The sequence below is a fragment of the Ambystoma mexicanum genome, chromosome 10 (assembly GCF_040938575.1).
Source record: "Ambystoma mexicanum isolate Mex_15411 chromosome 10, UKY_AmexF1_1, whole genome shotgun sequence".
Taxonomy (NCBI): Eukaryota; Metazoa; Chordata; class Amphibia; order Caudata; family Ambystomatidae; genus Ambystoma; species Ambystoma mexicanum.
In genome coordinates this window covers 15,096,875-15,123,201 of record NC_090932.1, presented here as the reverse complement: position 1 = coordinate 15,123,201, position 26,327 = coordinate 15,096,875, and the positions used below count along the sequence as shown (strand labels likewise).

At 52.8% G+C, this 26,327-nt stretch overlaps 1 protein-coding gene across 3 annotated transcripts in view; it reads left to right on the top strand.

The window, feature by feature from the left end:
- Positions 1 to 26,327, top strand: part of LOC138491102 (probable cation-transporting ATPase 13A4) — a 995,403-nt gene that overhangs the window by 259,648 nt on the left and 709,428 nt on the right. For all 3 annotated transcript variants that reach the window (XM_069617423.1, XM_069617421.1, XM_069617422.1), the window contains exon 8: positions 14,788 to 14,860. In XM_069617423.1, the coding sequence (XP_069473524.1) occupies positions 14,788 to 14,860 (73 nt within the window). The remainder of the gene's footprint in view (positions 1 to 14,787; positions 14,861 to 26,327) is intronic.

Sequence of the window (26,327 nt, the reverse complement as noted above, 5' to 3'; positions counted from 1 at the left end):
CTCATGTCTCCCACCCACCCCCACCCCCCAGCAGTGCAGGGGCACCCTCCACCAGGCCCTCACATGTCTCCCACCACCCCCACCCCCCAGCAGTGCAGGGGCACCCTCCACCAGGCCCCCACCCATGTCCAACTCATGTACCCCTGCACCCCCACCCCCCAGCATCCAGGGGCACCCTCCACCAGGCCCCCACTCATGTCTTCCACCACCCCCACCCCCCAGCAGTGCAGGGGCAGCCTCCACCAGGCCCCCACTCATGTCTCCCACCACCCCCACCCCCCAGCAGTGCAGGGGCACCCTCCACCAGGCCCCCACTCATGTCTCCCACCCATCCCCACCCCCCAGCATCCAGGGGCACCCTCCACCAGGCCCCCACTCATGTCTCCCACCACCCCCACCCCCCAGCAGTGCAGGGGCACCCTCCACCAGGCCCCCACTCATGTCTCCCACCACCCCCACCCCCCAGCCACCAGGGGCACCCTCCACCAGGCCCCCACTCATGTCTCCCACCACCCCCACCCCCTGCCACCATGGGCAGCCCCCACCAGGCCCCCACTCATGTCCCCCACACACCCCCACCCCCAGCAGTGCAGGGGCACCCTCCACCAGGCCCCCACATGTCTCCCACCACCCCCACCCCCCAGCAATGCAGGGGCACCCTCCACCAGGCCCCCACCCATGTCCAACTCATGTACCCCTGCACCCCCACCCCCCAGCATCCAGGGGCACCCTCCACCAGGCCCCCACTCATGTCTCCCACCACCCTCACCCCCCAGCAGTGCAGGGGCAGCCTCCACCAGGCCCACACTCATGTCTCCCACCACCCCCACCCGCCAGCAGTGCAGGGGCACCCTCCACCAGGCCCCCACTCATGTCTCCCACCCACCCCACCCCCCAGCAGTGCAGGGGTACCCTCCACCAGGCCCCCACTCATGTCTCCCACCACCCCCACCCCCCAGCAGTGCAGGGGCACCCTCCACCAGGCCCCCACTCATGTCTCCCACCCACCCCCACCCCCCAGCAGTGCAGGGGCACCCTCCACCAGGCCCCCACATGTCTCCCACCACCCCCACCCCCCAACAGTGCAGGGGAACCCTCCACCAGGCCCCCACCCATGTCCAACTCATGTACCCCTGCACCCCCACCCCCCAGCATCCAGCGGCAGCCTCCACCAGGCCCACACTCATGTCTCCCACCACCCCCACCCGCCAGCAGTGCAGGGGCACCCTCCACCAGGCCCCCACTCATGTCTCCCACCCACCCCACCCCCCAGCAGTGCAGGGGTACCCTCCACCAGGCCCCCACTCATGTCTCCCACCACCCCCACCCCCCAGCAGTGCAGGGGCACCCTCCACCAGGCCCCCACTCATGTCTCCCACCCACCCCCACCCCCCAGCAGTGCAGGGGCAGCCTCCACCAGGCCCCCACTCATGTCTCCCACCACCCCCACCCCCCAGCCACCATGGCCAGCCCCCACCAGGCCCCCACTCATGTCTCCCACCACCCCCACCCCCCAGCAGTGTAGGGGCACTCTCCACCAGGCCCCCACTCATGTCTCCCACCACCCCCACCCCCCAGCAGTGCAGGGGCACCCTCCACCAGGCCCCCACTCATGTCTACCACCACCCCCACCCCCCAGCACTGTGGGGCACCTGCCAGCAGGCCCCCACCCATGTCCAACTCATGTTCCCCACCACCCCCACCCCCCAGCACTGTGGGGCACCTGCCAGCAGGCCCCCACTCATGTCCAACTCATGTACCCCTGCACCCCCACCCCCCAGCACTGTGGGGCACCTGCCAGCAGGCACCCACCCATGTCCTACTCATGTTCCCCACCACCCCCACCCCCAGCACTGTGGGGCACCTGCCAGCAGGCCCCCACTCATGTCCAACTCATGTACCCCTGCACCCCCACCCCCCAGCACTGTGGGGCACCTGCCAGCAGGCACCCACCCATGTCCAACACATGTTCCCCACCACCCCCACCCCCCAGCACTGTGGGGCACCTGCCAGCAGGCCCCCACTCATGTCCAACTCATGTTCCCCACCACCCCCACCCCCCTGCACTGTGGGGCACCTGCCAGCAGGCCCCCACCCATGTCCAACTCATGTACCCCTGCACCCCCACCCCCCAGCATTGTGGGGCACACTCCACCAGGCCCCCACTCATGTCTCCCACCACCCCCACCCCCCAGCGGTGCAGGGGCAGCCTCCACCAGGCCCCCACTCAGGTCTCCCACCACCCCCACCCCCAGCAGTGCAGGGGCACCCTCCACCAGGCCCCCACCCATGTCTCCCACCACCCCCAGCCACCAGGGGCACCCTCCACCAGGCCCCCACTCATGTCCCCCTGCACCCCCACCCCCCAGCATCCAGGGGCACCCTCCACCAGGCCCCCACCCATGTCTCCCACCCACCCCCACCCCCCAGCAGTGCAGGGGCACCCTCCACCAGGCCCCCACATGTCTCCCACCACCCCCACCCCCCAGCAGTGCAGGGGCACCCTCCACCAGGCCCCCACCCATGTCCAACTCATGTACCCCTGCACCCCCAGCCCCAGCATCCAGGGGCACCCTCCACCAGGCCCCCACTCATGTCTCCCACCACCCCCACCCCCCAGCTACCAGGGGCACCCTCCACCAGGCCCCCACTCATGTCTCCCACCACCCCCACCCCCCTGCCACCATGGGCAGCCCCCACCAGGCCCCCACTCATGTCTCCCACCCCCCCACCCCCCAGCAGTGCAGGGGCACCCTCCACCAGGCCCCCACTCATGTCTCCCACCACCCCCACCCCCCAGCAGTGCAGGGGCACCCTCCACCAGGCCCCCACTCATGTCTCCCACCCACCCCCACCCCCCAGCAGTGCAGGGGCACCCTCCACCAGGCCCCCACATGTCTCCCACCACCCCCACCCCCCAGCAGTGCAGGGGCACCCTCCACCAGGCCCCAACCCATGTCCAACTCATGTACCCCTGCACCCCCACCCCCCAGCATCCAGGGGCACCCCCACCAGGCCCCCACTCATGTCTCCCACCACCCCCATCCCCCAGCAGTGCAGGGGCAGCCTCCACCAGGCCCCCACTCATGTCTCCCACCACCCCCACCCCCCAGCAGTGCAGGGGCACCCTCCACCAGGCCCCCACTCATGTCTCCCACCACCCCCACCCCCCAGCAGTGCAGGGGCAGCCTCCACCAGCCCCAACTCATGTCCAACTCATGTTCCCCACCACCCCCACCCCCTGCACTGTGGGGCACCTGCCAGCAGGCCCCCACCCATGTCCAACTCATGTACCCCTGCACCCCCACCCCCCAGCATTGTGGGGCACCCTCCACCAGGCCCCCACTCATGTCTCCCACCACCCCCACCCCCCAGCAGTGCAGGGGCACCCTCCACCAGGCCCCCACTCATGTCTCCCACCCCCCCCACCCCCCAGCAGTGCAGGGGCACCCTCCACCAGGCCCCCACTCATGTCTCCCACCACCCCCACCCCCCAGCAGTGCAGGGGCACCCTCCACCAGGCCCCCACTCATGTCTACCACCACCCCCACCACCCAGCAGTGCAGGGGCAGCCTCCACCAGGCCCCCACTCATGTCTCCCACCACCCCCACCCCTCAGCGGTGCAGGGGCACCCTCCACCAGGCCCCCACCCATGTCTCCCACCACCCCCACCCCCCAGCCACCAGGGGCACCCTCCACCAGGCCCCCACTCATGTCCCCCTGCACCCCCACCCCCCAGCATCCAGGGGCACCCTCCACCAGGCCCCCACCCATGTCTCCCACCACCCCACCCCCCAGCAGTGCAGGGGCAGCCTCCACCAGGCCCCCACTCATGTCGCCCACCACCCCCACCCAACAGCCACCATGGCCAGCCCCCACCAGGCCCCCACTCATGTCTCCCACCACCCCCACCCCCCAGCAGTGCAGGGGCACCCTCCACCAGGCCCCCACTCATGTCTCCCACCACTCCCACCCCCCAGCAGTGCAGGGGCAGCCTCCACCAGGCCCCCACTCATGTCTCCCACCCACCCCCACCTCCCCAGCCACCATGGGCACCCTCCACCAGGCCCCCACTCATGTCTCCCACCACCCCCACCCACCAGCAGTGCAGGGGCACCCTCCACCCGGACCCCACTCATGTTCCCCACCACCCCCACCCCCCAGCACTGTGGGGCACCTGCCAGCAGGCCCCCACTCATGTCCAACTCATGTTCCCCACCACCCCCACCCCCCTGCACTGTGGGGCACCTGCCAGCAGGCCCCCACCCATGTCCAACTCATGTACCCCTGCACCCCCACCCCCCAGCATTGTGGGGCACCCTCCACCAGGCCCCCACTCATGTCTCCCACCACCCCCACCCCCCAGCAGTGCAGGGGCACCCTCCACCAGGCCCCCACCCATGTCTCCCACCACCCCCACCCCCCAGCAGTGCAGGGGCACCCTCCACCAGGCCCCCACTCATGTCCCCCTGCACCCCCACCCCCCAGCATCCAGGGGCACCCTCCACCAGGTCCTCACAATCCCCAATCATGTGCGTTATGGTCAGCCTCCACAGCCAAAAAGCCCTACCAAGTAACCCATTCACCCACATGGAAATGGAAATTACATGTTACACCCCCAATGTTCATGAAGCTAATGAACCCATGTCCGTTACACACAATGGTTGCAATTGAATGGGAAAACACCCAACATGACATGCATGAAACCAATGAGATGATACCACACAGTGAAGTATGAAAACAAAATTGTATTGAAAAAAATAAAGAATGCTAAAGAAATGAAACAAACTACAATGGGAATGAGAAAAAATAAGCTGCATGTCCGTATAAAAAAAAAAAACAGCAAATCAGAATCCAAAAAAATGTCGTCCAAAGTCCCAATCAAGAACTATGTAAAAAACTTCCAAGGGTCCATGAGCCCAACTGAACAAAGGAAACCTACAAAAAAACCTAACTAAAATGCAACTATATACAAAAAGTGGCGCAGTGTCTGTCGACTCCAAATCATAATAAGAAACAAAGGAAACCTAAAACTAAAGAACTATATACAAAGGCGGCAGGCAAGTCCAGCGGCTCACTCCGTGGTGTTCCGGGCCAGGGCATCATCGAACTCCTATTCGATGTCCCGGAGGCGGTCCAGTTCCATGGCCCCGAGGGTCCGCAGGGACGACGCCGTGCCCTCCTCCAACCCCCTGCGGATTGCCTCGACCCACTCGGCCCGCCTCAGGGCCCTACGCATGGAGTTCTCCGCCCTGACCATTGTGAGCCGCGCCTCTTCCGCCCGCCGCCGCTCCGCACCTATGGCGTGGCCCAACCGCTGCCACACGGAAGACACTCTCTGTCCTGGGTCCTCCTGCCCTCTGGCCGATGCCTGCCCCTCCGATGTCGAAGGCCCCGAGCCTTCATGGCTCCCACCATGTTGCTGCTGCTGCTCTGCCTCTGCCCGTGCACTGCCTCCTGCTGCCTGCACATCCTCCGCTGGCTGGGGTGCAGTTGTTGATGTGGCCACCCCTGCTGGACCTCCGACTCCCGACTGTGGCAGGGATGCCTCCTCCACCAGCCTGGCCGCACCGTCAGAGGCAGCTCCACAGGGCACCCAGGTGACTGATGGGTGGGAAGATGGCACAGAGGACGACTGGCGCGTAGGGGGTCCAGTTGAGGAGGGGGTCGGAGCAAGCCCCATCAGACGGAGGAATCTGGCCTGGGTGACCTGTCCCAGCAGGCTGATGTGGTCAAAGAGCCATTCGAGATGACGTGCAGTCTCTCCATGAAAAGACTGCAGGTCACCTCGCATGGCCCGTTGACGCAACGCCACACTAGCCAGGACAGGCTCAACCCAGACCTGGATGGCCACGTCCGCAGGCAGAGGAAGGCCAGTTGACGTCAGCTCATCCCCTGCCTGAAAACGGGTCTGGACGTAGGCATCCCTGCTGGTGCAAGATGATGCAGGGACAGGATCGGGGACAGGATTGCACACAGGCACCTCCGCGGCGGCCTGTGCTGCCTCCTGTCCCTGGTCCTGCACTGCACCACTAGCACCAGTGGGATCCCCACCTCCAGACCCCGTCTCTGGTGCTTGCACGGCCTCCTCCTCCACCTAACCCCCCACCAACCTGGATGACTCTGTGCCATCTTCCCCTGTTGGGCCCTGTGGGGTCCCAGCTGCCCCTTCTGCTGCCGAGGAGTCCAACTCCAACCTCCGCCTCTTGGACCTCCCCCTGGCAGCTGCGGCCTGGGACGCGGCACCGGACTCCTCACTCCCCGACGAGATGACAACACGGGAGAGGAGCCGGGCCTTGCGTCTCCGGCTGGCGGTCGGATCCCCGCCGCTGTGCTCCACAGCACCTTCTCCGCCCTCTTCATCAGTTGACGCTGCAGACAGGGAGAAACAAAACACAGGCATCAGGGCACTGTACAATGGACACATACACACATGACAGTTGCACATGAGTGGCATTGGCAAACCTCAGACATGTCATCACAATCCCCAACACACATGTCATTGCAACTCGCACACATGAGCCATACCACAGCCATATCGCAACTGCCAGCACCATCCCTACACATACAACAGCATGAGCAGCCAAAGGGGAGCCAGACATCACATGCAACACAGGAAGTGCACCACACATGTACACACACCACCACACTTGCATGCATGTGTACACCTCTGCCAAGTGTCGCACTGTTCAGACGGGCATCCATGTTACATCTGCCAATCAGGTTTCCACATACCGCTGTCACATGCATCCATGTTGCATCACTGTTGCACCCTTGTCAAATACACACCCATGCACATGTACACAGTGCTCATACATGCAGCCGAAAACAACATACATGCGTGACATCACGGACATGTCTACTTACATACACATTCATCCAAACATGTGTGCACGCACAACTGCATTTGCCATGCAAGCCCACACACACAAGCACCATCCATGTCTCACACATTACAGCCCTCGCATGTGTCAGCCCCACGGCCCTGTACACCCCCACCCATACTCGACCCCATACAAACAGATGTGCAACCTGCACAATACCGAATAATCACCACACGCACTGCTCACAATCAGGATGCATGTACACTCACCGCTCGACTCCAGACGGGTCTGCTTCTCCAGGACCTGGACGTGGAGCGCTGGGGATATGCGTTCCAGGACCCTCATCTGTTCTTCCGACAAGTGGCCCCGGCGCCCCTTGGCATCCGCTGCCTTCAAGAGGCGCCGGGCCTTGTTCAGGGTCCTGGACCTGAAGTCCTCCCAGCGCATCCTAACATGTTGTAAGTCCCGGACTGCCACCCCCTCCGCGTTGATGGCAGTCACGATGTCAGTCCAGATCCGAGTCCGTCCTTCCTTGTCGGTGCGGGAACTTCCGAAGAGGGCATCATACTGCCCCAGGACTTGCTCCACCAAGGGGTACATGAGTTGGACATGGGTTGGGGCCTCGTGGAGGCTGCCCCTGCACTGCTGGGGGGTGGGGGTGGTGGGAGACATGAGTGGGGGCCTGGTGGAGGCTGCCCCTGCACTGCTGGGGGGTGGGGGTGATAGGGGACATGAGTGGGGGCCTGGTGGGGGCTGGCCATGGTGGCTGGGGGGTGGGGGTGGTGGGAGACATGCATTATTGATCAGTAGTGCAAGGTGACATGTGGGTTGGCTGGGGGGCATGCCCATGGTGGATGGGCTGCCTGCGGGACATGAGCAGGGGTGCAGGGTAGTCCCCCGTGGTGTGGGCTGCCTGCAGGGGCCGTGGAGGTTGTGGAGCGTACACCTGGGAGGACCCACATGGCCAATTCACGTGAAGTACTCCCCAGGACCCCTGAAATACACATACCCTGCTGAAATCGCGTGTGGAACTTCCCGCGCACCCCTGAAATACACGTACCCTGCTCGCACTGGGCCAATCGCGTGTGGAACTTCCTGCGCACCCCTGAAATACACGTACCCTGCTGAAATCGCGTGTGGAACTTCCCGCGCACCCCTGGAATACACATACCCTGCTGAAATCGTGTGTGGAACTTCCCGCGCACCCCTGAAATACACGTACCCTGCTCGCACTGGGCCAATCGCGTGTGGAACTTCCCGCGCACCCCTGAAATACACGTACCCTGCTGAAATCGCGTGTGGAACTTCCCGCGCACCCCTGGAATACACATACCCTGCTGAAATCGTGTGTGGAACTTCCCGCGCACCCTGAAATACACGTACCCTGCTCGCACTGGGCCAATCGCGTGTGGAACTTCCCGCGCACCCCTGAAATACACGTACCCTGCCGAAATCGCGTGTGGAACTTCCCGCGCACCCATGGAATACACGTACCCTGCTCGCACTGGGCCAATCGCGTGTGGAACTTCCCGCGCACCCCTGAAATACACGTACCCTGCTGAAATCGCGTGTGGAACTTCCCGCGCACCCCTGGAATACACATACCCTGCTGAAATTGTGTGTGGAACTTCCCGCGCACCCCTGAAATACACGTTCCCTGCTCGCACTGGGCCAATCGCGTGTGGAACTTCCCGCGCACCCCTGAAATACAGGTACCCTGCTGAAATCGCGTGTGGAACTTCCCGCGCACCCATGGAATACACGTACCCTGCTCGCACTGGGCCAATCGCGTGTGGAACTTCCCGCGCACCCCTGAAATACACGTACCCTGCCGAAATCGCGTATGAGACTTCCCGCGCACCCCGGTATACACGCACACGTATTTTTTGTCAGCGGGTGTCGATGTTTGTGGGTACCCCTTTGCACGTCATTTGTCCTGGAGGGCCACAGTATAGGACATTCTTCATGGCTGTATATAGGTGCTATTTGTTGGCGCACCTTTTGGCGCACATTTCTTCCAGGCGCAGAGACGCTACCGCCTGCTTTCTTGTGGCGGTCGTGTTTGTGCCTGTGCGCTGGTTTGAGCGTGCGCTTTTTTGCCCTATTCTATTCCATGAATACGTGTTGTAGGCGAGCGTGTGGGCGTTCCGCGCACTTGTACCCTGTACTTCCCCCGTGACGCCCACGTTTTGGCAAGTTGTTCCCCATTCCGAGTGTTACGCCCCGTGTTCCGCCTACTTTTGTTGCGTGCGCCGCGCTATGTGCGATTTTCGCTGTGGCCTGTGCAATTTTCGCTGTGACCTGACGCACGCAGTTAGATGGCCTGTGCGCCAACATGCGCCGCGCACTTTTTTATCGCACATCCGATGGTTTTCTCGCGCACGGCCTTCCATGAATCGATGTGCGCTGCTTTTTGTGCGATTTTCGCACTTGCACTGCGATTTTCGCTATTCCACTGCGATTCTCACGTTTTTGCCCACTTGCGCCGCGCTAATTATTCCATGAATCGGCCTGAGAGTTTTTTACAGAACTTTTTTTACTGCGCTCAACGATCTAAATGTGGGAGAAGACCCCAAATCTCTCAATTTCTCCCAACCCACAACCTTTCCCCATTCAATTCTACCTCACCCAAACCTTTATGTAAGAAAATCAAGGTTGTGAATATTGCTCAGTATAGCACTGGGTGCCCTCATCTGCAGGGGCTGTCCCTCCGCACAGGCGTACATGTACTGTCGGGAGATGGCAGCATGCTGTCACACCTTGACTGCTCTGCGGCTGCAGAAGCAATGTCTTCTCTGTAGCAACCCGATTAGCTGAGTCTCTGGTCTTCTTCATAAGCTGTCTCAGGCCTTCCTGCTCCCCCAGTGGGACCTGTGGATCTCTTGCTACTGCTCCAGAAGAGATGTCCTCCCCCTCCTCCTCTTGACAAGGTGCTTGTCCATGATCTCCTTCTCTACTCTTCCTGCAGGGTGGTCACAGTCAGCTCTTTGTCTCTCCTATGGGTCCCTGCCACACACTGGGTTGTTCCCTATGCTATGGCAGCCTCTGCTGGGACATTGTGAGGTGTATCTGCCATTCCCTCTCCATCTTCTGGTGACCAGTCACCTCGAGCTCCAGGCTCAGGGCTGTGCTTGCTTTGTTTGCCAGACTCTTGCCTGCGTGCGCTCCATTGACTGTCAAAGCCCACCCCCCCATGGGGTTCATTGATTCAATATACACTTGATTCAGCTGGAGTGTCTCGCAGGCCCACTCCTTCTGGAGGTACCCAGTGATGTCATTGCAAAATACTCACCACACATTAGTTTCATTGCCAAGGAATTCACCTCTGATGCAGCATTTTACCAAAATGTAAAGAGAGTATAAGTTTGCGAAAGGTGATCATGATTTCTAGGGTTGGGCGTCGGGTTGGGGGTTTAAGAGTGATACAAGGGGGTAGTAGCTGCCCCCTGCATTTCGCTGCTGCACTGAATTTGAACACTGGACTATCAGAAGCATTATGGGATGAAGGAATCTGCGCTAGAAACGCATGGCTCCATTCTGCTGTATGTGTGACTTCTCTTCCCCGCGCCTCGTACGTCTCTCGCTCTCTGGGGGGATACAGTGTTGGGCGTTGGCCCTTCCCATTGTTGTGTGCATGGTTGCAGAGGAGAGAATCGGGGGCTACAGGACAGTTCCAATATCTTGATTTGTTAGCCAACCGCCGACCGCTGTATAAATGTGTATGTGTTGCGGCCTCTCCGCCTTCATCAGGGCCAACTTGACATCACCGGAAGCTTAGAACGGCGCAGCACTCTGTTAGAACTGTAACAGATGGCTCTATGGAAATGCAACTTTGTTCTTGCTAGAGCACGTGCAGTACAGACACGCTTATTTGCAAACATTGTCCTGGATTGGGACATGCTATGTCCACATGTCACTTCTTCTGCCGATCCTCCTTGGATGACAAAGCATTCCTCCAGCTCAACTCTGGAACAAGAGGGTGTTGCTGAATTCATGGCTGCCAGCCTCATCACGTGACAGTGCAGCTCAGGCTTCTGAAGCTGCTGCGTGGAAAGGGAAAGGGTGGCATGGCCTGCTTGAAACATGTTGACATGTGTGTGCGTGACTCTGAGGGCAAGGGGCAGGGTTGTCAGCTCCTTTCAATATCCTTCTTCCGACGGGTTTAACCTGCAGAATGCCTGTATGAGGTGGTGGGTGAGCGAGCGCATGGCGGTCGTGTCTATTCGGGGGAGGTGTGTCCTCGTGGCGCTATGCACTTTCTGCGTGGAGAATCCCCTATCTTGGATGAGCAGGCCGTCTCCACCGTGTGCATTTGCTTTGTGACCACACGTGGAATTCTATGCATGCGGAGGCGCTGGCTACTGAAGCACTCTGGGTACTGCGGCTGGCGCACTCCACATCTACAATAAATACATTTCTCGAGACTATGAAATCCGTGATTCCTCTGTGACCCCAAGTCCCGCCCCCGCCCCATCTCTCTACCCCACTTCTCTTTCCAAACCCCTGTATTGTTCTGGCAAGCGTTCAAATGGGGGGCACATTGCAGGCGCTGTTCAAAGAGCCACAGCCAGCCTGTCTGTCCCAGTCAATTCCGGGTGGATGAGCAAAGTGGAGGGCACACTTTGGGCACCCGGGCACAGCCTGGCAATGCTGAGGAAGCTTGGTACTTATTAAAGAATGAGTGAGGCCGAAGGTGACTTGGCGTGCTCTCTGGGCTGGACGACTGAGCGTGCATCCTTCCTGTCCAAAAATAATTAACTGTTCTCTTGATAACTTTTTTACTGACATGTTTGTTTTCTGTTTTACAATAACTACCAGCACCCTCAATGAGTGCTGCAAATATAGACTGAATAACACAAAGTCTGGGTTCAAGCAATCCGTTTGCTGTATGCATGGCGGCCATCTTCCCTGCCACGCCTCACCGCTTCCCTGGTCTCTTGCCCACTCCCTTCCCTACTGACCCTACCAGCGCTACTCACCTGAGGCTCTCTATGTTGTGGCACCACCTCACCGCCCTTGTCTCACCTCGCTGCTTGCCCTTGGCCATCTTGGAACTGGCAGTAGGGCTGCAACTGCATAGCGGCCATGTTAGGTCAGGATTTATTTGTTAAGCCCGTTCTTTCTCACAAATACATTGCTCCAAGCATGCCTTTGCATCAGGGTGCTAATTCCAATAAACGCCTGTCCTGGGAACTGAACCGGGCAGTTACAGCACCAGGGCCCAATATTAAGTCCCTCATTTCACCGCACCTATAGCCTGGGCCACAAAGATAAGCCCCAAAATGGGTGTTTATGGCTAATTTATTATTACCAGTCTTGGTTAGTTGTAATTTGCTATTTTATGTTTTCATCTGGTGTTTTCTTAAGTGGCGTTAAATATTCATAGCCTGTGAACCGTTTTCTTGTCTGTGAGCATATCACGGAACATAAATGCATACACACGCTGCAGACTTTATCATTGCATGTGAGCTCATGTGATAGAATGCCTCTGTTCATATGATCATGCGTTTCAGGTGGACGTTATAGCGCATCTTAAAACGCAAAAGTCCTCAGATACCGCCTTTGTGAAGGGGTATTCAGGTACATGCGTGTTACTCTGATGCTCTGCATGCAAGTATGTGGGACCTTATCGCTATAGATCATGTTAAAGCAATAACATTCACAGTTCATCTTCCAGGCCTTGAGGGTTGCTCTAGGGACAAGCTGCCCCCCTGAACTCTGTAGATGTGCTTCCCACGTGCTTCTATTGGGGCAAGACCATGGGCCTCATTACTAGGTTGGTCATAGTACCGCGGTGCTACTGGCAGGTTGCTGCCAACCTCGTAACACTGGTTCTGCCCCCTGGCATCCCAGTGCCACCGGGTTATCACAAGTGGTAGCAGAACGGTAAATCCCCATGCAGGGGCGTTGTTAGGGGGGGGCTAAGGGGGCTATAGCCCCTGATCTTTTGGTTGTAGCCCCGGATAGAATCTCAGGAGCTACAGCCAAAAGACTAGCTAGCCCCCAGTCCCAACAGTTCCGTCATCAGCGTAGCCCCGGGTCTTTTCCAGACCTAGCAACTCCCCTGTCCCCATGGGAATGGGGACTCTGAAGCACTGGCACGTTGCTAACGGACCCTCTGCTTCAGTGATAGACATGCCGTTAGGGGCCTGCAAACCCGGCAGGTCAGACCTGCCCCTACAGGCATTCTCGTACTATGGCGGTCCGGATAGGTTGTCGGAATGTTGCTACCAGCAACCTTATTTCCAGACCGCCGTACTTGGAATGAGCCCCATCATGTAACTCCCCCTCTGTCCCTTAGGGGTACCCTCACCTGCGGCAGGCAGGAATGTCTTCCATGCGGCCACAGTGCTGTTTAGACTGAAGTGCTTCCCTAGACATAGGCCCCGCCCCTGGGGCATTATGAACTCTGGTGCTCTTTTTGGTTCTTCAACTCCCATGAGGTGTCAATCCGGCAGTCAGCCATGCTCATAGCTTGCATCTGGTGGTCTCAAGGATCCCACCAGGATCTGGGATAGAGTCCAGAGCACGCTGTGCCACTGCCTTCTCCTTGTGTTCCAGGTTCTTGCCATGCTATGGCCTTAAATATTAGCAGGATTCTTGTACCAAGCCCTTCATGGTTTTTGACCACCCTTCATATGTTTCGATAACTTTCTCAGCCATCTGGTATTCCCCCTACTATTCTCATTGTGATCAGACAATCTCTCCTTAACGCCGTACTGACTCTCCTAGCGATGGCCTCTTTCTGCCACTTTTATGCAGTTGCATTGTACCTCACTAGTGTCAAGAATCGATTAGACCTTGTCTTATTACTCAGTGTTGCAGAGTTGACAACCACTTCGAGCCCCACTTTCTCTGCATGTGTTTTCCCTATCTCTATCATCACGTGCATGTGTTGAGTGTTCCCCGTCCCTCATTGTTTTTGAGAGTTTTAGCACTAGTCTCCCCATGACGGGCTCAGGACATAAATATGCCGGTAACCATCTTGGGGTCAGGCAAATTCGTTCTGGTGGCCCAACGATCCTACAATCCGGCTTCTTGCGCTGCCGGTATCCGATTTCTCCTGCACCAAATTGTTATGCTCTCACTTCCCTGTTCTCAGAGGATTCCGTGCCCCTGTTTACAATTCAACCCAGTCTTATTCTGCAAGTGGGGTGCAGAGTGTGAGACTCTCGCACTCCATGAGTGGGCTGAAGGACTTTGCTCGAGGAGAGCATGGAGAGTCCTTGTCAGTATAGTATGTCTTGCCAAATCATTGTATACTGATGCACTATGTTTTCCTGGCCCCTGACACCCCACCATTTCTGGGATTCTATTGTGGGGGGCTCCTCTAGGCTTCCTGTGCAACACGTTCTGTGTTGGGACTATAGAGGAAAGGCTTCTCTTGGTGGATCTCTCTGGGCCTCCTCGCAGGTGTGTAGGGGTACCTTGCCGGATCCCTTCAATACCAGATCCAGTGTTTGTATCTGATAGCGGGAGTGTTTCCCTCACCCCAGAGTACCCCAAGCTTGCTCTTTCACCTTATCCCCCCCTAAAAGGGACCCCATTAAGGCATTCAGAAATTAATATGAATGTATGGGTAAATACGGATGATTAGTATGGCATTTATTGAGTGCAGACCTACCATCGTGTCGCAATGGAGCACTTTACAAGTCACAGGGGGAAGTATATGTTGACAGAAGCAGATCACAAAGCATCATTTCAAAGGAGCCGGGTGCTACCAACCAGGGAGTGTGCGGGGGCCGGATGTACACAGCATGACGTTGCAATTATAGAAATCATATCAGTGGATTGATTTGGGCCAACAGCATATTTGAAAATTAATTATCACAGAGACATTATGGGTCTGTGTACTTTGTATAAGGTTGGCAAGTTTTGTTCTTTTTATTTCTATCATGTGAAAAGGTTCAATGTTTGGTGGATGTGTCCTAACCATGGCCCTGCCTCTCTTTACCCCCACAGCAATCGATAAACCTACATGACCTCGTCGAGGCCCATAACAACACCCTTGTGACCGTATGGCAAAAAGATGGAGGTAAAGGCCCCTCATGGGTTTCATTTTAATGTTCACTTCTCATTTTATAACCATGTGACTGTAATTAAAAAATAAAGATTGTAACTTGAGGGTGATAGGGGGAGGAGGGGAAGGCACATGGTTGGGTTATAAGGTGAGAACTTTGCTTCCTATGCCCTTACCTCAACCACTCAGTGAGGCTGCTGTGAAGTACATGAAACTTACAAGCAAGGCCAGTCCGGTGGCACATTGACACCACACACCCTCCTTATGAGTCAGAGGTATTCTGCCAAAGGTTTAGGCATGCAGGAGTGATGTCCGCTGCTTTTGGAAACCTGAGGGTTCCACGCATCACTGTTGCCAAGGAGTTAATATATAAATAACACATGCAGTATTTTGTAAATACCACGTGTACTTTTTTGAAAAATATATAAAAATGTGTTTCCAATCCCTCTTTAGAAGATTGGGATGCATTTGCGACAACAATGGTTCACAACACTACTGTCCAATTAGAATAAGTGTAAAGAAGGGAGAGTAAGGACCGTTGTGTGAATCATGAAGCAAAGGGGGTAAAAGCGTGGGCCCATGAGATGCTCACTCTTTTGGGGTCGCTTAACTTCAAATGACACACTTGCTCATATCTTAACTTAATGGACAACATTTTTTCTGAGGGAACAATTTCTTGAAATGATGGTTGAAATTCGCAGAATTGAAATTCAGAATTCCTAATCATAATCATGTGGTATACACTGCTGTTGGTATTTCTGGCATACTACGTGTGGCGGTGACTACTTCCTAGCCACCATGATTAGATGGACAGCAAAAACAGGCAGTGCTACAAAATGTCTCTTTTTGCCATATTCATCAGCCAATAATGACCACGTTAATGAGGGAAAGTAGTCATCTAAAGGCTGCCTTGCACTTCAAGATGGTGGCCGTGGAAGGAAGACGTGCGTGAGCAGGGCACCGTCTACCCTCGCGTATCGCATCAACAAGCATACCGATCTAGCGCAATCCAACATGAAAATAAACAGTATGATCAGATCAGAGAGGATCTCGAACAGAACGGAACACAAAGAGGAAAATTGAATCAGTCTGAGAGCGGGAACCGGCAGGAGAAGGAAACCCTGCAGAGACGCAGCCACACCGGGGAAGCGCAAGTGGGACTGCGAAGTCAGAAGCCAGAAGCCCCACAGAAGCGACACAGGAAGATCCAGCCAGCTAAGCGGAGGCTGACTGAGAAAACAGAAAGGAGCGGACATCCGCCCACGAGGACACGCAGCGCCGGAGCGCAGCGAGAACAGCCACAGGGGAGCAAAGCCCAGCGAGAGGGAAGATCCTCCAGGAAACACCGCAGGCCCCTCCTGGGGGAAGGCACACAGCGTGGGAAAACCACAAAGCCAGCAGGACAACGAGGGAAGCCCCCCAGGGCACACAGTACGAATAGGGATCAAGGAGGTAAGCCCTGCAACGTGGAGCGGTCCCTTTCCCCTCTCAACCCCGATTGGAGTGGAGGGGCAGGCGGAGGAGGCAGGGCCCGGCCGGCAACTCGCCAAGAAGCGCAGAGTAGAGCCTTCCACAGCCGGGAAGGAGCACCCGCCCAGGGAGTGGGGAAAAATATATAGGGGGAGCCGGTTCCGGTCTGGCGCGAGATAAGGCCTCCAATACGACAGGCACCCCCACCCCCACAAACCAGACTCCCACAGGGAGAAAGCACACAAACACACAAAGACAATGGGCTGCAGGAGTCACACCTCTGCCAGCAAATTAGTTAACCCCACGAACGGAATAAAGCAAAACAGGTAGACCAAAGGGGAGCGAGAGGTGGGGGGACCCGCATCCAAAACAAAAGAAGATACACCTTGCTGGGACAGACATTATAAGGGGGAAATCAGTAGGAAAGACTGCCAAAACAGGAGGGGGGACAAGATAAGAAAGCCCAGCAACCCAGTTCCCAGACTAGAACCCACCAGCAGGAAGGCACAAGAGGAAAAGATAGGCCGGAAAATCAAGGAGGAAACAAAACCAGCCGACTCAACAAAACCCGCAGGCAAAGCAAGACCAGAATCTGGTTCAACTCTGGGGAGCAGATAAAGGGCCTCCAGAGAGAACAAAATCCCAAAAAGAACAGAACACAGGTACGGACGCGGAATCCCCCCCAGGAAACATGGTCACGAAGGAAGACATGAAAGCCTGGTTTGGTGAATTTCAGGCACAATTCATGGACACAATGCATACACAATAAGAGTCCATGAAAAGTGAATTTAAGGCGGTGGTCCAGGAACTAAAAACAGAAGTGGCGGGACTAGGAGCGAGAACGGACACCCTCGAGAAAGTGATACAGAACATGGAGGAGGAGACACAGCAAGGCGCAGAAACACAGGAACATCTAGTCCGCTTAACACACAATCTGGAAATTCAATGAGAAGATTTGGAAAATCGATCACGAAGATCAAATATAAGAATTCAAAATATGCCAGAGACAGTGGAAAATAAAGACTTGAAGGGGGCGGTACAGCAGGTATTTAAGGACATTCTAGACCTGAAGGATGAAGAGGAAGTCCCAATAGACCGAATTCACAGAATTGGCCCGAGGAGGACAACAGCTCAGGGCGCCCGCCCACGAGACGTCTTGGCGACACTCACCATATACTCCCAAAAAGAAGAAATCCTCAGGAAGGTAAGGTCAATGGACCATATAAGAATGAATGGGGAAGACATATACCTGTATCAGGATATAGCACAGTCAACACTTCAAAAGCAACGGGAGATGACCCAAGTGACGAAGGAATTGGTATCACGTCAGATCAGATACAAGTGGACATTCCCTTTCGGACTCCTGTTCACGTGGGAAGGCACACAAAGGAAAATAACAACAAAAAAAGAAGGATTGAGACTATTAAACTTACAAGAACAGGAAAATTAGCTATCGCAGGCCCGCGCAACGGAGCAAGCAGGAATAAGGACCCAGTGGGAGTGGACGACAATCAATAGACGGTTGAGAAGCCCTAGCAAAAGGAAATAGAAGACTGAACAACTAGAACGAAATACCAGACAAAGGTCTGTAATAAGATGACACAAAATCCTATCAAACGACGAAGGAGGAGAGAGAGATCGCCAGAACAGAAGACGGGAGGGGAGAGGGAGGGAAGACCCGGATGCCACAGAGGTCATGGGGAAGGATTTAGGACTCCCTTCTAAATTATCCCTGAGAATTTCAGAGGGCACGAAGCACAAGGCGACACGCCTGAGTGAACATAGATCATCGTGTCCTCCTCAGGGCAGTTGCAGGGAGGAGGAGCGGGAAGCCAGTTGGGGGATACAATAAGGGACAAATACAAAGGAGAGAAGGGAAACCACCGGCACAGACAACTGATACACAATTTCCACTCGACAGAGCCAAGAGAGCAAGGAATCAGACATAGCACAATGGGGCTGAAAATTTTAACTTATAACATTAGAGGATTAAATTCCCCAGTGAAGAGGAGAAAAATACAACATTACCTACACAAAGAGAAGTACAATGTAATAATGCTTCAAGAAACACATGTAAAGAAGAAAGACAAAGTGAAACTCCACTCGAAAAACTACAAACAAATAATACAAGCGAATGATGGGAAAAAAATGAAGGGGGTTCTAATAGCATTCGCAAATACCCTCAATGTGCAAATTCAAGAAACTCAAGCGGATAAAAAAGGAAGATATCTGTTCACAAACATCAAAATTGAAACCTGTAGGCTAACACTCGCTACACTATACGCTCCAAACACTGGCCAGGACGGATTCATAAAAGATACTCTGCTAAAGGGGAGATTACATTAGCAGGAGATTTCAACCTAGCATGGGAGCCCAGAGAAGATCGATCAAACCCAAAAATGACACACCACGGAACCCCTATGCAAACACTGAAGAACACCATGGGGAAACTGCCACTAGAAGATGTATGGTGACGTATCAGTGTCACGAGCCCGGGTTTCACGTACTACTCCCATGTGCATGGCACAAGCTCAAGGATTGGCTATGTGTGGGCCTCGGCAAGCCTGGTAGGGGAGATACAGGATGTGGAGAAGGGACCAATATCACTATCAGATCACGCACCGCTGAGCATCACACTCGCCACATGTTGCAAACAATCAGGCTTATGGCGATGGACACTACCACGGGAAGTCATACAAGATCCAGTAATGCGAGAAACCATCAGACAACAAATAACGGAATACTTTGAACGACATGCCAGAAGTGACAAAAGCTACAATATATGAAGCTTTCAAAGCGGTAATGCAAGGACGGATGATCGCACTTAAAGCACAGAAGGACAGACAATCCCGGAAATGGGAAGAAGAACTGGAAGACAACGTTGCCAAAAATAACTCAGGAAATGTCAAACAACCACTCCCAGAAGTTAAAAAGGGCCTACAGACACATACAGGGACAGCTAGAATCCATCAGAACGAAAAGAACAGAGTACCAACTACTACACCTGAAACACTGGTACGCAATGAAAGCAAACAAGGCGGACAAGCTCCTGGCAAGACAATTGAAAGGCAAACAACAAAACCAGATGGTACAGGTGTTGAGGGATGTGCACAATCAGAGGAAAACGCAATCGAAAGACATAAAAGAGCTATTCAAAGAATACTATCATAAGCTAAACACAACAGATAATCCAAAAGAAGAGGACCAAGTAAGCTATCTAAAGAACCTAACCCTCCCAAGCATTTCATCAGTGGAGAAACAGCTGCTAGACGCACCAATTCCAATGCAAAAGGTAACTAAAGCAATTAGAGAACTACTGAAAAATAAAGCCCCAGGACCGGACGGCTACAGAGCCGTATTTTACAAAACCTATGCCGGAACGCTCACCCCGATCCTGACAGATCTCTATAATACATTTATAGATACAGGTAACAACACAAGCTCCATGAATGAAGAAAAAATCCTAGTCTTTCACAAAAAAGGAAAAGACCCAGAAAATCCGAGCTTGTATCATCCCATAGCCCTAATAAACTTGGATGCTAAACTGTACACAAACATTTTAGCCAATAGACTCACACCGCTCCTCCCTAACCTGATACACCAGGACGAATCCGGATTTGTCACTAACAGAACAACACATGACAATATTAGATGGATCATCCACCTGATAGAGAAAGTGGGAATCACCAAAACTCCAGCAGCGGTACTGGCACTAGACGCGGAAAAAGCGTTTGATTGAGTGGAGTGGTCCCTAATGTTCCGAATCATGGAGAAAATGGGAATGGGCGATACATATCTAAAAATGATACAGGCCAACTACAAAACACCCTCAGCCAGAAAGCAGTGAACGGAGAACTGTCCGACACGTTCGAGATAGAAAGAGGCACAAAGCAGGGATGTCCCCTTTCCCCACTACTGTACGCAATATTTCTAGAGCCACTGCTGATGAAAATAAGAGAAACTCTGGATATCAAAGGCATATCAATTGGAGGCATAACCCATAAAACAGTGGCATACGCAGACAACATGATGGTGACCCTCGCGGACCCGGAGGAAACATATCCCCTTATTGTGCAAACCATAGATGAATATGGGAAGATCTCCGGTCAAAAGATCAACAAACAAAAATCGGAGGTAATGGCGTTATACGGAGACAAACAGGAAATCCACAAGATAGCAAGAGAACTCCGCCTACGAGTAGCGAAAGATGGGGTGCGGTACCTGGGCATCACACTGACAGAAACTATCAAAGGCCTGTACAGAAAAAAACTATCCGACCCTCTTAGAACAAGTGAAAACAGACTTAGGAAGATGGAACCCACTCGCAATAACATCGTGGGCAGGATAACAGTCATAAAAATGACGACATTGTCCAGACTGTTGTATTACTTCTAGGCACTTCCCATACGAATCCCACCATCCTTTTTCAAATTACTGTCCAAGATGATATCCAAATACATCTGGCAAAACAAAACTCTGTGACTTTCCAATATCGCACAGATGTGGATCCCAAACAGGTCCGAGAAGCTGTAGGAAGCACAGGACAGGGCAGTGGCAATGACAAACATGCGTCATCTGCTACGGCTAAGACCGGAACATAGACACCCAAATGTCCGCATAAGCGAGGTCCTGAACACAACACTAGAAACCTGGAATAGGGCAACAAAAAAAGGAACATTGACGATAAATCCGGCTCCCTTTATGCCGCTATTCAGGAATCCTGAATTCCACCCGGTCACAGAAAAAGGGGCATTTCAGAAATGGATAAAAGCAGAATGCACAAAGGTGGGGAACATGTTTGAAAATCAGCAAATTAGGATGCTTGCAGAATGCCAGGATCTTCTCGATCTCACGGAAACAGATAGATATAAGTATGAACAATTGCACCACTGGCTATCATCCCCAAGAATAACACAGGCGGCAACAAGAGCTGTAACCCCATTCAAGTCATACATCATGTCGCAACCAGGAGATAGGAAATGTGTCTCGACTATATACAGATTACTAAACACCCAGCCAGAAGAAACAAAATGGCAATACATGAAAAGATGGGACAAAACGTTGGGAAGGGAAATCTCGAGAGAACAATGGACATATGTATGGCAAATAACCTCCAAATGGACACGAGTGATCCAGACAAGAGAAGCATGGACAAAAATTATGATTCAATGGCATTACACACCGGAAAGACTGCACAGAATGGACAGCACCTCGCAAAACAAATGCTGGAGAGGCTGCAAAGAGGAAGGCAACTGAAGACACATATAGTGGGACTGCCCAAAACTTCCAAGTCTTCTGGTCAGAGGTAAGAGCCCAAATGCAGGAAATGTTTGAGGGAGCAGATAACCTAGGAGAAGAGGTCTGGATGGGAGGAATGTGGGACCCCTGGGATAGAACAATGTCAAAGACGCAAAAAAGAAACTTTATGGGACTACTAGTGGCCGCATGGCTAGCCATAGCTCAAAAATGGAAACAGGAAACACCTCCATCCAACCTTGAATGGCTACAGAGGGTATGGCAGCATATAGCAATGGAGTGTATCACATATAACATTCAAGGAATACGCCAGCGCTTCATAACAGACTGGGGGAGGACACTAGAATACCTACAAAGTGACTTTATGCTACAATGGTGTCCGCACAAAATAAGAATAGTGGACATGTTTAAATAAACTAGTTGAACTCTGAGGGAACAAGTATACACCACAATGAACTGGCCGGTGAGGTAGGGGGAGGGAAGGGAGGGTGGGGTTAAGGGACGGTGTTGGAAGTCCCAATGTTAATGTTTAAGAAATGCAAATAAAAACAAATGGAAAAAATAAAAATAAAGGATGCCTTCCGTGGTGGCGCGAGTTATGCTTGCTCGGCATATCATAACTTGCGAATTTCTGGGTTTTTTCGATTTTACTTGTAACCATAACGTCCCTTTAACACAGTTTTTGCACTGAATTGCATACATTAGTGCAACTAAAACATAAAACACCTTTAACAAAGTTTTTTCACTTCATTTGATAGGTTCTTACCAGTGCACCCTCATTTGCTGCAACTTCCTAATATTATACTCACACCCACTATAGCAGCATTTCCGGCAGATCTGGGAAGTTTCAACTGAAAACTGTGCAGTTCCCCAACTCCTAGCAACATTCTTACCACTTCTACCAACGATCTGCAACTTTTTACAGTTCTTTGCTGAGGTTCGTGAACTTGTGACGTCATTGCAGACTTTCTGCACAGTGTCACGTGACAATGTGTGCACTCCGCCATGAAGACGTGATCACAGATAGTTAGAAAATGCATTTTCAGCTGATCTAGGAAGTTTCAAGCTGAAGGTTTACCCTTGCACAGCTCCTACACCTATTCTTACTCATTTTCGATCTGCATTCCAGGAGAGAGCACTTGCTTGGAAGAGTATTAGCACACCTGCTATTTAACTTCAAAAATGGCATCAGCCATGGCCATCCCTCCACCCCAGAAGCCCCGCTGGAGGGCCTAGATCAGGCAAAAGGTGCAATGATGCAGAGGAGGATCAAGAGGACCAGGAAGATGAGATAGAGGAAATGCCTACCTCCAGCACCCAGAGAGCATCATCAGTGTGGCGGTTCTTTAAGACTATACAAGGGGTACCAAAGGCTCAGGCTACCCATGTTGAGTGTGGAATCATACTCAGCGATGGACAACATGGCGAGTACTCTTTTGGTACCACGTCCATGCACCACCACACCCGCTCATACTACCCAGTTGCTCTGAGAAAGGCCGTTCCTTTCTCAGGAAGTAGTAGGCTGTCTTCCTCTGCCTCATCTTCCTCAACCACTACAGCCACCACACAGTCTTCTCCTGCGGAGTAGAATATCCCACCAGCTACCTTGCAAGTCATACAAGAGGCTATTGATTTTTAGGAAAGAATTCATCAATGCATAATGTTCCCTCCATTTGTGGACCCCCCAAAACCTTTTTCTTTTGTTTGTTTGTTTGGCTTTCCTATCCTGACTTTTTCCTGTGGAGCCCAGCCTTCGGCTGCGCTCCCCTGCGCTTTTGCTCACTTGTTATGAGGAAAATGACACGTCCTTCAGACTGTCAGTACTGGGGACCTATGTTTCCCTTAGTCTTTCACTATGTTGATATTGCTTGGTAACTTTTTAACAGTACTCAATGTACCTTCCAGTACTGTGAGCTAGGGTCCATTTTGTTTTATGGCCCTAGACACCCTGAAAGGATTTTTGGTGATTGTATGAGTGTGCCTGGGATGACCTGGTGGCAGCAGTTACTTTTTATAAGTCTTTTACTTTTTACGGAATCATATTGCATTTACTCCATTTTGGTTCAAGACTGTGGCCAGGTCTGAAAATGGCAGAGCCACAGTGTCATTTGTTCTGTCTCATTGTCATTTTGTCCCTTGCCTTCAGCCAGGTCGAGTAACCAGGGTTTTCCTTATTTGGGCATGCAACCTCTGCCAAAAATCAATCTCTTTTGTTGGCATCTGCCTGTCACGTGTGTGTGCCCAGGAAGCGGCTTGGGACTGTCTGGCCCCAATCCACACTACTGATGCCAGGATGTCTGGAGTGCCTGAATGACTGGGGCCACCGTGGCTTTGATTGGTCCACAACTGGGATGCCTGCATGAGAGCAGATCTTCAATTGGATGTTCATGATTTTGGCGCAATGCTAATCTTGGATAAGAGAAGGGGCTGTGCATCCATACAAAGTCAATCAGCTGAGTTCTCCCTGAACTACAGAAGGAAGTTTAGAGAAGGAGCCAAGTACCTCCACCTCAACCACTTCACCCATATTGCCTATATGTTGGGAAACAGAGTGTGAGACACATGCGGTATCAATGAAAATACTGATACCAAAGAGAATCCTGGAAGTAAGGTTCACATTGAGAAAGCCATACCTGCATACGAGACAGTATGATGGCCATTTGAATGCAATCCCAGAAGAAGCAGGACCAATAAATGGAAGGGAAGAAAGGGACATCACATGAAGAAGGCTGACGGACAGGGAAGAGATAAAGAGACAAGGCAATGCAGATGTTCTATAAGGCATCAAGACAGTATCAAAGATAAGTGACATCTTGGGATCAAGATGAAGAAACTTATGCTACAGAAACGACGAAGAAATGAAGTTATTTTACACGTGTACAGATGCAAAGAAACGCAAGCAGACAAAGTATTCTTGAGGCTAGCTTTATAGTGAATAGATTGCGGCATACGCCAACATATACATATATTTAAATGAGTAAAACATTGATGTTTCCACGGTGTATTATAGCACAGCTGGACCAGAGAAGGAAGGCCTCATTTCCAGTGTGTCACAGTTAAAAAAGCAATTGAATTACAGAAGCAGATCTCAGAAAGGCAAGGCTGGACAAGCCCCAAGAAGCCATGGTCTTATCAGGCTGCGGTGAGCAGACATTGGATAGAAATCTAATGAAAGAACAATACTCTTGTTCAGAAGACAAGGACAAAAACAAGGATGACATCAGAGGTCTATTAGAAAATAGTATTTTTAATGCTCTGGAGCTCGATTTTGTGGTCTTCAGTCACGTGGAAGGATTAAGTTGTGCAAACACGATGGTCACACCTATGCATGAGGGCAAAGCGTGCCTTCACTCCCCTGAATTCTCTAGAGCAAAAGAACACTCCCAAGAACAAGTTCAAAGCCTTAATTGACAGCAGACCACTGAGGTGATGATAGATGAATATGCTAATTGGTGGGAAGCTATGGTTAAAACCAGCTCACCAGCACCTGAAGACCAGACTGCGTGTTGCTAACGTAGGTGGGAATGTACTGATGGAGGTTAGAGTGCCAACCAGTTGTAGGGGGCTGTGTGATTAAGGGTCCTATAGTTTGTGTAACCAGTGGGACGTTGTGTATTTAGTGACGTGCAGAGTGACCTGTTTAAGGGGAGGGCTTAGTTGCCCCGCCTGATGTTAAGAAACCTATCACTTTTCTTCACTCTCTTAGACGAGTATAGATCATATACGTAGAGGTTCCTTAAGAACCTATCACAATTGCCACTAGGTTTTTGTACTTTGCCACGTAGGATGACATTGTTAATACGTAGGTTGATGTCATCAATGACGATTTTTTGCAATAAAATATTGCTTTTTTTAAGATGCATTGAGAGATCTTACGCTGAGACGTCTGTTGATGTCCGTTGTGCTCCCTGTTTTAGATACTTGTTATTAAAACAGTTACCTTTTTGCCAACTACCTGAGTCATTTTGATTATTGATATTTGAGTAACTTCTGCATCCCCATCCATCTCAAGGGTATTGCTACCTCATCTTAAAGGGCTGGGGTCCACCAGTTCCAGTGGTAGCAGAGAGGATGGTTTAAAATCCATCGACCTGTTAGGGTTTGGGGTCCCGTAAATATCTCACGCCCTCTGCCATTCGGCTGGAAGGACATGAAGCTCCCTGTAGATAGCGGAAATAGTTTAAAGATAAGTCTTGCAAGCTCGGGTGAGAGGGGTCCCCTGGTTTCAGACAGAATCCCCTTCCGGCGTCTACAGGAAGCTGAACGAATGGAAAGTTGAAGAGGCTGATAAAGAGGCGCACAAACCTGAGAGTCGGAAGTTGAAAAAACGAATGGCGAGTAAAACTGAGTGAGGTGGCAAAATTGTGAATGGGCAGTGGGTGAAGAAAGTGATAAGGGAAAAATGAGTAATGGAGGGACATTGGGTTAAAGTAACTTGAGAATGTTGAATGCTGAACTATTAAGGTAATTGCCTTGAGGAGAGGCCAATCAATTAAAAGGTATCGTGAGGGAAGGTGCCACGGTAAAGAGTACGCCCAGTTTCCTGCGTCTTAAATAAGTAACAGAAGGAATCGTTTCTAGAGCCCTATTGACGGGGTGATGTAGACTACGAACTCGGTTAAAGACGAATTTAAAGAGGATGATTCAGATCCCAATTGGGGTATTTTTAGGGGTAGGAAAAGGTTGGTCTTGATGAGAGGACTGAAATATATGTGGCTGGTCGAGTATGTCCGTTTGTCTGTTTGTTTTAAGTGAC